This window comes from Mus caroli, unplaced genomic scaffold (genome assembly GCF_978045245.1).
Source record: "Mus caroli unplaced genomic scaffold, Mus_caroli_1 scaffold_4, whole genome shotgun sequence".
In the NCBI taxonomy this organism is placed as follows: Eukaryota; Metazoa; Chordata; class Mammalia; order Rodentia; family Muridae; genus Mus; species Mus caroli.
Genome location: NW_028227259.1, coordinates 92640252 through 92656070, shown reverse-complemented (window position 1 = coordinate 92656070; position 15819 = coordinate 92640252). Strand labels below are relative to the sequence as shown.

The window sequence follows — 15819 nt, the reverse complement described above, 5'->3', positions numbered from 1 at the left end:
CTGCTGAGGGAGGGTAAGGCCAAGCTGCTAATCAAGAGGGAACTTCTAAAACTCTTTAAAGTTCTCCAATGTGGGGATACATTGTCTTGGCTAAGAGGGCTTTTCCTTCGGCAGTCTTTGCCCAAGTGTTCCCTCTGTACACAGTTTCTGAGCCGTTCAAGTGGACAGCACAGTGCAACCGGACACTTGGGTCCAGAGCTCAGAATAGCCCCAGCCCTGACCTGGCCCCTCCCTTCCCATCTGATAGGTTTTCATTACCCCTTCTCTGCAGTTACCGTTATGACCACTATAATTATTAACAAATGTCTTCCAGACCAAGCCCCACCTCTTTTCTTTAGAACACTACCTTCCTCCAATACACACGAATTAGAGCATCGCAGTATTCTCTCCTGAAAACCAGCTTAAGTCATTATGATCTCATGTCTGTAAAATGTTGAGGTCCTGACCTCCAAGAAGCCAAAGGCCCCCATTTCATCATCTTACTCTCTTGTTTTCAAAACACAGAACAGAACAATAAGATGGGTCTAAAGAGAGGAGGTTTAGTGGCTACTTTTACTTACCACTCCACACAAATAAGCAAGATAAAACTGAAAACGACCCTTATAAAATAGAACAGAATACCAAAGATAAATTACGGACCATGCCATACCACTTGACTTTAAGGGCTAAGAGCAAAATACTAACAAAAAGTATAAGCAGAGATATGAGAGTTACATAATTCTGCGTCTGCTTTATTTAGTTCACATTATATATTGATGAACACATCTTTTGTTTTAACCAATATTTGGTGATTGGGCACTCGGTCCCAAATACTGCCCTACACTTCCAAAATTTGCCTTTCTCTGAAAAGCCCTCATGATAAATTCCAGAGTTTGAAACAGTACTCTCTTAATGACCATCGGGGATAGTGGGATTTCTAGGCTTATCCCTGCCTTTAACAGGAGGGAAGGCACTTCCTGTGGGACTCAGTTTTGAAATGGGGGGAAAATAGTACACTATATCCTAACAGCATTAAAGGAGCACCGAGCAAGCCTCAGAAACATAGACATTTCAGACCATATTGTCCTACAGTTATTTATGTTTCCTGAGTTGCTAGTTGGATTCAAAGTTAAGGAGAGGCCCCTCCTCGTGAAGTGAGAGCTGCCAAGGCCGCTGGGGAGTTACCTAGCCCAGCCAAGCCAAGGCCTTATCTCAAAGGATAAGGTGGAGTTTGCTCTTTTTCCCCTATTGCAAAATATGAGAATATTAAGTAATCTGTTTATATCACACAGATCCAAAATCCAAGCTGACTTTTTTTTTTTTGAGACAGGATCTTCAGGCTGCCCTTGAACTCCTCCTGATCCTCCTGCCTCAGGTTCTCAAGCACTAGATGTACAGATACATACCACTCTGCTGATCTCCAAAAAGCTGACTTTAAAAAAAAAATCTATTCCTTCCACCTTGGGAGGAAGGGTGGGGGCTGGGGGCGGGGAGGCTATCTCAAGCTTGACTTGACCAACAAAACTTGGAAATTTCCCCTGTCTATGTTTGAAATGGTCTGCGTTGTTCTGGCAGCACCAATTTATCATCCACTGACCAGTTCTATATAGCAGGGCTCAAGAGTAAGCTTGGGCTTTTCCATTCAGGGCAGATATCACAGTCCAAGTCACAGAATTCTTCCTCCAAGTTAATACACTTGGCACTGAACGTTAACTGCAAAGCCACAGGCAGCATAAGGTGACCTGTGAGAGAGGGAATCTAAAAGCTCCCATTCTTTTTTTCTAGATCAAAGTTGGCACTTGGCTTTCTTTTTAGAATTGCTGTATCTAAGCCATTAACACATGAGGGAAAACTTATGAAAACACAGTTTAAGTCTTCAAATATATGTGGCATAGATAAGTTCATTATTTAAACAAAAGATGGCTGCTCTCCTGACTCACCCTGTTCTCTGGGAGTTTTGCAGCTGATGGTTCTCTACTGAGATTTTTTTTTTTGGAGGTGGATTAAGTGTTATGCCACCCATAAGAGTAACGTTGAACAAGGTGAACTGGGGGCACAGTCTGAAGTCTCAGTTTCTCCAGCCCCAGAAAACTATTAGAAGAAGAAGTCAGGTGGCCTGGAGCTCTTCCGGCCTCAGTGAACTGAATGCAGGCATCCCACCTCAGGGATTCTAGGAAATATTTTCCCTGTATGAACATGTCAAACCAACCAAAGCGTCTGACCTCGGTTACTGAAACTCATGGAAATTACTAAAAAGCAAAGGTTTTAGCTTACTTTTGCAAGGTGTGTTATAATATGCTTGAATCATGGTCATCTTAGAAGGAAAATAAATAACTTCTGGGGGTCAAAGGAAACATAACTGATAATTTACAGGAAGGTGCTCAGCTCATTGTCCTTTGAACTCTCATTTCTTAAGACACAGTGTTAACTTCTGCCTAAGTGTGCCAAAAACTCAGCTATTCAGGAAGTAACACCTTGTTCCCCCTCAGTAATGCCCTTTTTAATGAAATTACAAATATGCGATACACCCATAACCTCGAGAATCACATCCCTATTTGAAAGTCCATCTCCGTCAGACGTCATGACAAAAACCATCCATTTCCTCCTTCATCACAGGACCCAGGGATGTGCCATCAAACCTTGGTCCATCTCAACTTCTTGGTACCCTCAACCAGAGCTAATATTACATTTCAGTCCTGCCAATGCTCTCTGATGAAGCCAGCTGAGAACGGGGAGGACCACATAGAAGAGTGTTGAAGGAGAGAGAGCCTTCCAACCTGTCTCCTGGGGAAGCATCTCCACACTGGAAGTCTACAGCAAATCCACCATAAGCAACTCCCATGCTAAAAGTCCTCAACAAGAGATGACATGGCACGTCCTGGCATAAAAGGGGTCAGACCAGGCACCAGCCAGCAACACGAATGAGCAACTCTAACGTGGGGTCCTCTGAGAACAGGAAAGTGCAAGCTTCGTCGCCACTAAACCAACATGTTCCTGGCACTGAGCAGGTGCTTCCACAACCTCTGGCTGCCTTTTGTCCTTCTCACCCTAAGAAAGCTGGCGACAGAGTCACCTGCTGTTGTATTATGCTTTATTCTGTGATCGATAGATTAATTTTTCTGCTTGAAAATCAAGGGAAATAATTCAGGAAATACAGCCCTTTGCCAATGCTTTAAGAACCTGAATGCAGTCACCCACTGCAGGACTGTACTTTTGATTTGAAGCACCTTCGGGAGTCCAGATTTACATCTCCTGAGAACTCAGCTAGGGCCCCGTTCTCAAGGAGAATGTGTGCATGGCATGCATTCCCACTCCCAAGGATTTTTTTTCACCCTAATTGTTCTAACACCATAGAGTTTTCACCCAAACCTACACTACTTCTCTTGCTCTAACTTGGTGAATGTGTCTCCTTTATAGTCAGGGACAATGACAGTGACTGCAACGAAGCTTCAGCAGTGAAGAAAAGTTCTACTCTGTTGCCTTCTCCAACGTGACATTTTTCCCATAACCGTGTTGTAACAACTGCAAGGAACCCATAAAACATCACGAGAGAAAATACTATAGTTTCCATTTTTCTAAGAAACTTAGGCATTGCATTCTTAGTCAGTCTCAAGGCTTAAGTGTGGGAAGGCAGGGGGTGGGGCGGAGGGGACACCAATCATCCTCACAGGGCAGAAGAAACTCACTAAGGAAACATGAGAAACAGCAAAACCACCATCCTGGGGCTGTTCCTGAAGCATAGGGGCACAAAAGCCCTTGACCTGGTGCTCCATCTGTTTGAAGAATCACTTGAAAACATACAATATCCAGTTTCCTCTTCCCAACCTCATTGTCCTCTGCACCAAGGTTTTAGGAGACACGAAATGCTAACCACAAGGACCAGCCTCCAAAACACAGAACTGCCTCTCAAGTGACACTCACAGGAGGAGCTGATCACAACGTTCATCTGTGGGTTCCATTTGATGCTATCTATAGCCCTGATACTAAACACCAATAATAGAATGCTATCTATAACCCTCATACTAAATACCAATAATAGAACATGTTTCTGATGCCTTGACATCATTACCACGATAAATACTAATGAAACCCTGCCTTCTCACTACCAGCCAAGCAGTAAGTGCTCCCCCAACGTTATTGATAAGTCGGGAGGTTAGTGGAAGGGGTGCATGCTCAAGTGTGTCAGCACCAGATAAAATGGAACTCTTCTACAGTTTTAACAGGCACTGGAAAGCAACATGAGCGAAAGAGGTTCCGAGGAGTTTTTCCAATCGAACATGCTCGCCCGTGTTTTCTTAACTAAGGCTCATCCATACCAACTGTTCTCAACCCTCAGCTTAGACCTGCTCTCTTTACAATAATGATTATCGTCCTCTCCCCCAACAACATCTGTTCTCTCTCCCATGTAAGCTACAAAATGGAAAAGAATAGTAGAAGCTGCTACCACTTGTATTTCTATAGATCTGGTGGCTTCCGGGAATTACCTAGTAAAACATTCATTTCTGATGGGGCCGCAAAACTGACACAAGCACCTGTTTTAATATAACACTTCTTTTTAAAAAAATGTAACAGGTAAAGACCCTGCTGACTTCAAATCTCAGGGTCCGATGAAGTTCCTAAAATCACTTCCTGTATTGAAGCAAAAGGTAGAGATTAAGGAAAGCCCACAGGCAGGACTTGGTGTTTAACTTTAAAAATACAAGATGCATGAAATATATATATATATGTCATGATCTACAGAGACATGGACACAAACACATACTTTCCCAGACCCAAAGGGCTCACCTTCTACTTCTTCTTCATCACACACATGTTTAAGGAAGGAAGCCCCTCTGTCCAGGACAGCTTCATCCTCCATCCTATAGTAATAGAAAAGAAAAAAAGAATGCTCAGACTTCTCCTGAAGTGAGCCACTCGAAGCAGCCCAGCTTCTGGGCAGGTTAACCTGCAAGCTGTTGTTCATGTTTGCAGCAGGGCAGAGTCCCTCTCCTCTTCCTTTGGTGGCTGTCACTCCTTCACGGCAGTTCTTCTCATCTGGTGCTGGAGAATGTGCTGGCCCCACATAGCTTCAGTTCTAACCTTGAGAGGGTAGCCACATGGATAGGGAACAGAAAACCATCCCAATCTTGTAGGCTGGATGTAGAGGAGGGGTGGGATTCTCTCTCCGGGGAGTTGCAGTAGGGAGAAACAGAGATGAAAACAAAAGAAGAAAAAAAAAATACCAAGAGAGGAAGTTTGGTGTGTCTGGAGTGCTCGTGATAGTCGTTTGTGGAAATTCAGTTTCTGTGCTTAGCTCTTTAAACACCCACTGCACAAAATGTATACCCTCCTCCGAGCACATGCACACCCACCCACACACAGAGCGACAGGGAGTTAGGCTAATGCACAGTGGGAGCCTAGCTTGCAGCCAGCCTCTTAACACCAGCCCAGTATTCTGTGTTGAGTGGCAAGCGTTGAGTCACATGTTGGCCTTACGGAAATCTGACATCTGAGGATTATCCCGCACCAGGCTTCAGCCATGGGCACCTATACATGCCACCCTGGCCATTCATTCCACACCCTTATCACGGGTCCCTCTGTGCGCTGTCTGCGCGCTGTTAACTCTTTTCTGAAGGGCACGAAGTTCTTCATTTTGTAACCACGTTCTGCTGTCCTCCTGTCTCCTTACATAATAGGATCTACTCTGCAATTTCATATGCTAAATAAGACCTCAGAATCTATCCAAGGAACAGCAGCGGGTTTTTTTTTTTCAGCCTCCCGGTGCCAAACATGTTTCTAGTTTACAGAATGAGTGCGGCTTTATTCCTTACTCTGCGGCTCCTTCTTGTTGCATTAACTTCCATAGACAGAATCCCATGAACTCTATTTATAGTGGAAACAGAAAGAAATCCTGGACTGCTCAATTGCTGCTTGCGTAGCGCGGGTCTGGTAACAAAGAACTTTCTCTGGGGACAGCTGCTCTGTGTCATCCCGTATATGAGGTCTGCCAGAGACCCACATGTTCACTCTGTATTCTAGGCATCCGGTTAAGTGCTTCAAGCACTGCCTATGGTTGAGCTTGTTTCCCATATTGCCTGTATAACTTGCTCTGGTGCCTTAGATATTTGCTACAATCTAGGCAGGGGTGCACTGAATTCCGTTTTTCCCTTCCTATTTTAGGAATATATCTCCCTTACCAAGCAATCATCTTTGCATAAAAAGATCAGAAGCAAAAGCAAAAATCCTATCTGACCACTTCATAGTTATGCCACCTGCAGCAAAGGACGTTAACTTTCCTGAGTTGCAGGGATTTTTTTTCCTTGTATAAAGTTAGAGTAATGATATCTAGTTCACAATGTTTTGATAGAATAATACCAATTCTGCATTGGTTTCTTTGAGATTTGAGTGAAGGGTCAAACTTAGCACATACTACTTTAGTAAATGTGTTTCTCGGGCCAGTGAGGAGTCTTAGCAGGTAGAGTCCTTGCCTCCAAGCCTGATGACCTGGGTTTGATCCCTGGAACCCACAGGGTAGAAGGAGAGAAGCTGACTACACATTTGTGCATGTAGACATGTGCTTGACCACACACACATAGGGGAGGAGGGAAAGGGGAGGGGGAGGGGGATAGAATGAACACACACATATAATCGCATTCTGCCACGTAATTTGTAACAAAATAAGTTTAATAAGTTTCTTTTTTTCTTTTTCTTTCTTCCTTTTTATTAAGAAACTCATTACTGGTCTACAGCCATGTGGTCCAATCTTGTCTTATCTTAGAAACTAAGCAGAATTGAGGCCCGGGTAGTACGTGGGTCAAAAAGAGCTCATTACTTTTGGAAAGACTTACAAGAGTCTTCCTTCCAGACAAGAGCCTGGACATCGTGGCTCATCCTGATACCCGCCAGAATACTTCTCTTCTCTGCACTCAAAACTAAATGTATAAAATAGAATATGGGCCAGTCAGTAGAATTATGGGTGGGAAAGGGCTACCTTAAAGGCTAAGAAATCAAGCCATTTTACCAATCTCTCTGAGCCGCCTTAGACTCTTGAGATGGTTAAATAATACAGCTGTTACTCATGGATTCAGCAAAGATTTAATTACAGCTTGTTATATTCCTGTTATTCTTGAGAGGGAGGGGAACAAATCTACAAATAAGACAAAATGTTCCTTAAAATAAAAAAAAAAAAAAAACCTAACGACAAACTGAGGGACAAGATAATCTCAGAGAGCACTGCGAGCTTTCCAGAGAGTAAAACCCTACAAGAGGCTGTCTCAGCGGTGCAGTGAGGATTCTGAGGAAGTGATGTAACTTGGGGCAAAGTTGCTGTGTGAAAATGTACAAGAGCCTTGCAAGCAAGGGGGAAAACGAGGGCCAAGACCCTAGGATAGGAAAGTTTAGCACCATTCAGGAAGTGGAGGGAGCCGGGTCATGCAAGCCAGGAGAAGTAGTCAGAGCTGAAGGCATCTGGAAGCCTCTGAAGAACAGTGAGACGGAGACCGGCATGAACTGTTTTCCCTTCCCAAAGTGTCACTCTACCTGCGATGTGGACAACAGATGCTTAGAGAGCACAATAAACTCGTAAACTACCACAAAAACCAAGAGCACTGTGTGAAAATTGGGGTGTTGGGAAGCCTTGGAGACTTCATTCTGGACACTTTTTAAGGTTGAGATGTGAATCCTGAAAGAAAAAAAAAAGTTGCTGATGCAATCAGAACTGCCCGAGTCGGGGACTAGAGACTCAGGGCTGTTGCTAAATGCGGCAAAATCCATGCATCAAGCTGGTGCTGGAGTTATTAACAGATGCCAGCATGCAAAAACAAGAAGTAGGTTCAGGGTGCGGACCTGTGACTACCTGCTAAAACACACCAACATCCCCAAGTCAAGCAGTGAGACCAGTGTAAGCTGGACACGGGTGACATGGAAGTCAGAGAGAGCAGAGAAGCCCACCGGAAAACTGAGAAGGACGGAGATGGGAAAGCCAAAGTTGGATTTGGCCAATACGGAGGATGCAGGTGCCTATTACAGATGCCCTTGAAACAGGCCACTCTCAGTGCTGGGGGAGAGAGGAACAGAGAGGGTGCTCGTCTGTTCCTTCTTCTGTTTCTTACCTTCCTCCAGTGAGGAGGAGAATAAATATTAACTGAGTATCTACTGTGCACCCTGCACACTTCCAGACACCAGGGACACACAAATCATGTCTACCTTCTCGAAGACATCTTCTGGAGCTCAGGGAGCCGTCCAAAGTGCAAGGAGCCACCGGCTGGCTACCCAGCATTTGTGCACACAGATAAGGAGGAAATCGCAATGAGAACATTTTCCTAAACTCCTCAGAAGCATGACAGAATCCCAGAGCACTGCATGTACCCTAACTTTTTTTTATCCTCTCTCCGGAAAATAGAACTAACCCCAGGTCAGTCAGCATGCTGAGTCCAACACAACTGACTGTAGACGCCATTTTGGACCCTCTTATCCATCAGGCAGGCCCTAAAGCATCCTGTTGTCTCTTGATATATTTTCTAAACCTAGATATCGAAGCTTGTTCCAAAAATTATATGCCACACGTAAAGCAAAAGGGAAGCAAGAAACCCAAGAGATTGGAAGGGAAGGTAAAAAGGTCAGCGCCCAAGCCCTCCGGCCAAGTTGAGAAAACAACCCAGCCCCACCGTCTGAGCACGGAGTGAGGGTCACGCTGGGTGCATTCCTTGGCTCTTTGGTGCATATTTCACATTCCCGTCAAGACTATACATAGCAAGTCATCAGAGCCTCATTTTCTCTGACGGCTCATACAGAATGCCCACAAATAGGCCTCTTCTCTGCCGAAAAGGAGCGAGTGAAACAGGGCAAAAGCACACAGCCCGGCGGCGTTCCTTTTCCTCAAGAATAAGGTTATCCTGATGCCTTTGGCCTTCTACACGGGGCAGAGGCAGTCCCTCCTCTTTACATGACAAATATCAGTTATTCAGCCTTACATTTCTTAGCAGTTGCTGGCTATTATTAGTAAGACAGAGATACCATGTAAAGTGGCTGACCTAACCAGTTCCCCCTCCCTCTATAAATCACTAGGAAGAAATTAACTCATCCAGTCCCTAATCAGGCCCCCAAATCTGTCCTTTAAAATGTCCTTCGCACGTACCCTGCATTTGCTGAAATCAGAGAAGGAAGCATACTGTTGCTCACATAGCCAGCGTGAGGCAAAATGCAGAGTGGATCTGGAAGCTCCTGACCAGCCTCAGGGGTGAGAGAGGGCAAGCTTCATATCACATGGCCTCTGATTGGAGAAGTTAGACCCCTTCTATACAAGTCCAGACCCATGGTGAGGGGAAAAGGTGGGGGGATGGGGGTTCTAAATCTCCATTTTTCTGGGATAGCAAAATGATTTAACTGGAACCCATGTCAAATCATCTGCCAAATGGGCAGGTTCTCACCAGCCGGTCCTAATCACGGAGCAGGCCTGTGAGGGTGACTTAAGTCCGGCACGAGAAACATTTGTGCAAAACTGTCAGCCACTAGGCCCAGAGCACCCATCCACATTCCAGCCCTCTGAGATCCCACCCCCCTGAGCCCTTGCCAACTGCCAACGTGCTCGCAGACTAGTACTCACAGCGCAAGCAGCTGCCACTCAGCCAGTCAGCAAGTGGCAGGCCGCCAGCGCACAAGCTTCAAGAACACCAGCCTGCTAGTCCCAGGGCTGTTAAAGGTTGAAGGTCTACGGTATGCTAGCCTTTAGATTCGCCTCACTTGCCCTTCTGCCTCCCTCTCCCATCCTTCCCTATCGCGCCTCCCACGGTAGCAGTTCACTTGTCTCTATGGTAACAGCATCTGGTTTCAGAGTTAGAACTTCATGCAGCACAGTTCTCTCTTAGCCTGGGGCTTTTGCCAAGAGGTGCACTAGCAAAAAGGCTGCTGCCTGAGTTGGAGCCACCTGTTTCCCTGTCACTCCGGGAATGACAGTTATGCTGTGTGTCCTCGGATTGTGGCATCTATTTTGTGGAACAAACACTTTAACCTCAGCATGCTCTCCACAGTATAGAGGGGCTATACTAGAGCTGGCAGCCAGCGGCATCCAGAGCCAGCCTTATCTCCCCCACAGTCTCTGTTGTCAGGGACTTCTGCCTGCTTCCAGAGGTGGCACCAGGGAGCAGAATGACTCCAGCTGTCAGCATGTCCAAACTAGAGTTTGACATCACTGGTTCAATCGGTGCACGCAGCTTCAATTTTATTAGTTAACCTTGTATTTAAACATTCCATTCTATCCTCGCCATTTGGTTTGTTGATGACATCCAACGAACCCATCACCTCTCCATTTATAAAAGCTTTTCTGTACCCAGCAAATGCTAAACAATTCTGCACTCACATGCCCTGAGGCACAGATATGTATAGAGCGTGGAAAAATACCAAGAGCGAAGGCTTTTATATCAGCCATTGCTGTTGTGGTAATTATGAACACAGTGTTGCTGGGGAATTTTACTTACAGTCTAAAGGTATCACAAAGCTCAAACCTCAAAACTAGGCTCTCCTAGATTTGGCTGACCTTAAGTCAGATAAAAGATAGAACATAGCACACCACAGATTTCTACTCCAGAACAGCACAAAATGCCTAAACAATGTTCCCTGTCCTCCTCACTTCTAAGAGGTAGAGAATCATTCTTTATTAGAAGCTCGCTGCCAACACGATGTTTTCTTTTGTTCTTTTTTTTTTTTTAACCAACAGCATTTTTTATCGGTGCTTTTGTTACTTTGTAAAATGTGCTGTCCTTATTTGCGAGGAGTATATAAAGAGCAACATACAGCTGTCAGAGTCCTGGGTGGCAGAGCCATCTCAGCTCTGCAAAGTGCACTGCCATCTTTTGGCAACATGTGTTCACTACAGCCCATGTCAAGAGTAGAAGGAAGGAAAGTTTGTAACCATTCCCTTCCAAAGTTCACAGAGATCCCTGGGGGCCTTGAATCCCCACAGGAAGTGAGGAGGAACAACGGTGGTCATTGGCTTAACCATGCACAGTGCTGAAGCTCTGGAGAGAGATATTAAGAAAAAGGAAGAGAGAGATCAGCACAGCACAACTGACAAACGTGGTTGATCATAGCCTTGTCTCCCACAGATCAACAGGCCACAATGTAGAGTAAGCCTCCCTCCCAACTCAGGAGTTCTCTAATCAGCCTGGTCATTGACACAGGCTGAGGGGCAGGGAAACGTGGCCCCACATGAAATCAGATTTTAGGCTAAAGTAAAAGTAAAACTGCAACCCAGAGCAGGAGCATGCTGCACATAATTCTAGACTTATAAACTGCCTTACAAGTTCCTGTGTACTCTTAGACACTTGTCCCAGAGAAATCAAAGCTTACGTTCATACAGAGATCTGTCTGTGAGTGTTCATGGTAGATTTATTCCTAATAGCTAAGAACTAGACCTGGCCCAAGTACCTTTCTATAGGCAAATGGTTATGGTTTAAAAGCTATAGTTCATCCATATCATGGACTATGGCTTAGTGGTAAGCAAGGAGAAGCCACTGATTCACACACTAAAACAATGTATCTATAGGGGCTTAAGCTAAGACAAAGACCTAGCATCAAAGACCACATGTTATATAATTCATTTACATAACATTTCTGGAATGACAGTTTTTCCATATAAAGGACCCGACCTGAAGTTTCCTGGGATTAGAGGTGGGAGTGTTGGTGGCTATGAATGAGCGGTACAGCAATGGATGTGGTCCCAGCTTAACTCTGCATCTTACCCTCCATGGTGACAGGAACATGGATCTACGCAGATAATAAAACCATACAGACTGTAGACAGAGAGGGGAGAAGACGAATAAAACTGGGTAGATCTGAAGAGTTCTCTGAACTCCAGAAGTGGAAATACAGGTTATGCTATAGTTTTCTAAAGTGCTAATCAGCATGGAGCAAAACTGGCCAAGTGTGGGGTTTGTCCTCCCAAAGTAATTTCTCTCTTTCTCCTCAGCTATGCCTTCCAATCTACAACTGAGTCAAAATTCAAACTAAAATGTATTCACTTATCATTCTGGACATATTATTTTGCTTGGTGGTTAGGTACAGATGGAATTAAGTGAAACTGAGTGTAACCTCTTTAATAACTGTGTCTTTGGACAGTGAACAAATCCCATTCAGCATCTCTTTCCAACAAGCCTAAAGCAGCTCATGCTGGTTTGGGTATTTAAATAAGTCCCTGAAATAACCAAGTCCAATTCATCTTACTGTTTCTACATGATATTTGTAGGAACCAGATAAGATACTAAGATCTGAATAATCCATAAACCAAAGGTTAGAAATCTATCCCAATGAGAGTTGGTTCCCATGTGTGCCTTTGAACTCTCCCCTTGAATCTTCTCCATGTTGGGGCAGGGCCTCCCAAGCTCTGTGCCCAGGTTGCCACCTGATCTCTGACAGTCTGGACCAGACTATTTAACAAAAGCCAAGGCCTGAAATGGCAAGAGGTCCATATGGGCTCTAGGGATAAGAAAGCCACTGGGATCCAAAGGGAAGTCCTCTGCAAGGACATAGCATGCTATCGGTGAGACTGCTGGGAAGGACACGCCACGCTAACCAGAGAATGACAGCCTGGTGCTGAGGACATTCCCCGGACTCAGTCTACACTCACGTTTAATGTTTAATGGGTTTCCTGGGTCTCATGTTGCCTGAAGCACCTGCTCTTTAAATGTTTTCTTAGAATTTTTCCTGCCAGGCAGAAGATAGAGGCTTCTCTCTAAACCCTTAACTCTGAACTGTCGCTCTTCAAGGAGTTTGGGGTGGGAATACAAAGGTCCTGAGATAAGAGTCAAGCAAGATGACACAGGTAGTACTGCTCCATGAGAGAAGTTAGGGCCAAGCACAGCAGTGGACATATCCCTCTACTACCCCTTCCTCCTCTTCAGTGGCCATTCTCCACAGCCAGCAGCCAAGGAAAGAAAAGGGAGAAAGGAAGCCACCACGTATAATGATGGGGAAACAGATAGGCATAGCTGCAAGCCCATCATGTGAAGAAGGCACCTTCCAGTCAAGGGAGCTCTCTACAATGCTAGTCTTGAAGCAAGAGTGGATGGTGAGCTTCCTATCTACCCACACTAGTGGTTTCCAGTTTGTGCCACTGGCTTCTGAAGCTTTCCTTCCCAACCCACTCATTCATAAAACAATTTAGAATCTACCTCCTTTTGAGTATCATTCATTGGTTCTTCTTTATAAGGACCTTCCGTGTTGACTATAAGCTACTCAACCCAGAAGAGGAGGCTCAGCAGACATACACACACACACACACACACACACACACACACACGCACGCACACACACACACACACCCCTTAGCTCCTGCCTTCCCTAGCTTGCATGGGATGTACTTCTCTAATTAGCACATCAGATACCCAGAAGCCACATAACAAGTCAGCTCGAGGCTCAGCCCTGCTCCTCAGATCCCACAATGTGTACAAATAAACCTACCAAGAAGCTACATGGCAGCTACTTGCAAGTAGGACAAAGAGTTGAAATGCCAAAGTAAACCTTAAGCTCTAGACATTTCAGCTCGGTCAGTGATTAGTTATTTGTAATAGATAGACCACCAGCTGCACCAATAAGTAAATGCCAAATCACATTGACATTCATGTCAGTCTATGATTCTATCAACATTTACTTTAGATTCATGGATATTAACCTCAGGTTAGATTCAAGATGGCAGATGGGTAGGGACTCAAAAGCAGGGATTTTTTTTCAGGACACCAGGTTGGGAGTCAGCCACATGGCACCTGATCTGGTATAACCTCTGCCCTGGTCACCTCTGACACACAGAACTGACATCAGCAGAAGTGCTTCCCCTCCCCCACTCTCACCACTATTGCAGCTCTACAGTTCACATCTTCCATCCCGAACAACTGACAGACTGGCAATAGCATGGCTGCCGGCATTCGGTGAAGCTCTTAATACGTTCCAGGCAACATGTTAAGAATTATCCATGCATTATTTCAATCTGGACAGTGTTGCAGTTTGCCTGACTGACTTATATAGTGCTGATGGAGCAGATATTAAGAACATCCGAGCTGTTCGTTCCTTTAGCCAGTTGAGTATTAAATGTGGTTAGCATATGAAATAATGGGTTCCATTATGGCATCGTCATATACAGAGATGTCCATCCTTTGCTCTGATTCCCTCCCCCAAGACGAGGTTTCCCCATAAAATAGAGACAGCAGGGGTAGAAGTGAAGACCGAGTAAGGGTGCCTCTCGGCTCTCAGAGGGTCTCTACCATTTTATGTACGTGGCATGCCATACCATTCAATCACTTCTGAAAGGCTTACCTCTCCTCCATACCTTATTTTCAGTTAGTTCCTTGACAACTTCCCACGTGTGTTGATAACACTCAATCCCACCTCCCCCAATCCTTCCCAAATCCACCCCTTTCCTACCACTCAATAGTTGGTCTTTCTCCTCTTTCCATCAAGGTCAGTATGGGCTGCCCAAATACTCTTGGATGTGTGGCCTTCTACTGGAGTGTGCTTGACTAATCAGGGGGAAAAAAAACTCTTAGGAAAACAAGCTGTCCCTACCCCTCTCAGCATCTAATTGCCAATAATAGCTCCTTGGCCAGGGGTAAAACTTCATGCCCATCCCCTCCCTGTGCTGGCGTGCAGTCTGACTTCGGCTTCTGAGGGTCTTGTGCATGTGGTCACACCCACTGTGAGTTCATGTGTGCAGCTGGCCTACTGTCTACAGAAGACAGTGTCCATCCCACCCTCTTCCATAACAACCTCTGAGCCTCTGGAGGGGTGGTGCAGTATATATGTTCAATTTAGGGCTGAACATCCTTCAGTCTCTTGCCCTCCGCAACTTGGCCAGTTCTATGTCTCTGTTATTTGCCATCTACTGTAAATAGAAGAGTCTCTGATGAGAGATGAGAGATTCAGTCATTTATAGGTCTAACCATAAGTCATTAGGAGTTTCTTTAATAATACATCTACTTGGCAGAGTAACGGAGATGTGTACTCACCTGAGCTCTTCTCATCTACTGGTTCAAATCATTTTGCAAGTACTTACTACTTACCAAGGTCTGTGACAAACACTGTACAAAGTGCAACACTACTATTGAATTCAATCTTTATAGAAATCCAATTTTTATACACATGTATTGTTTTCTGCAGTCTTCAGTGTATATTTACACAAAGCATCATTGTACAATGTCTACACAGCATGTAATATCCTTTGAGGGTATCCACTCCTTAGAACTTTTCTTCATCCCCTTCTCACCTTCCCTTTCCCCTCCACATCACTACTTGTCCCTCCTCTGCTTTCTTGTTCATTCCCCACGCCCAGTTCTACATATGCATACAGGTGTGAGATTCTCACCCTTGTGAATCTGGCAGATTTCACTTGATAAGATCTACAGCTCCACCCATATTCCCATAACTAATGTGATTTTTGTTCTTGTTATAGCTGAATATAACTCCATTGTGTCTATATGCCACATTTTCCTTATCCATTCATCTGTTGATGGGCAGCTACGATGAGGCTGTAATTTCATCATTTTGAACACTTCTGCTGTAAATATGGGCACACAGGTATCCAATAGTAAACTGGCTTTGATGCTTAGGGCTGTATGCCCAGGAAGGGATAGAGCTGTAGCAGGTAATAGTTCTATTTTTATTTTTTTTAAGAAATCTCCCTATCAATTTTATAGTGATTGGCTCGGGAAATAATAACAAGAATTGACAAATGAGATTGTATTAAATTAAAAGTTTATACACCTCTTGTAGTGGTACACGCCTGCAAACCCAGCACCCATTAGTGAGGCTAAAGGAACAAGATCTTGAATTTGAAGCTACTTAGTGATATCCCGCTTCAAAACACAAATAAAAATT

General features: G+C 44.6%; 1 protein-coding gene across 6 annotated transcripts in view; it reads right to left on the bottom strand.

Annotated features, from left to right (window-relative positions):
* Positions 1-15819, bottom strand: part of Slc4a4 (solute carrier family 4 member 4) — a 416646-nt gene that overhangs the window by 288228 nt on the left and 112599 nt on the right. For 4 of the 6 annotated variants that reach the window (XM_085836841.1, XM_029477151.2, XM_085836840.1 and 1 more), the window contains exons 1-2: positions 5202-5335; positions 4765-4838 (exon numbers count right to left, since the gene is read on the bottom strand). In XM_085836841.1, coding sequence (XP_085692967.1) covers positions 4765-4838; positions 5202-5320 — 193 coding nt within the window. In that variant the 5' untranslated portion in view covers positions 5321-5335. Of the gene's footprint in view, positions 1-4764; positions 4839-5201; positions 5336-15819 lie in introns of those variants that run through there. The other 2 variants (XM_085836838.1, XM_085836839.1) reach the window with 1 other exon arrangement.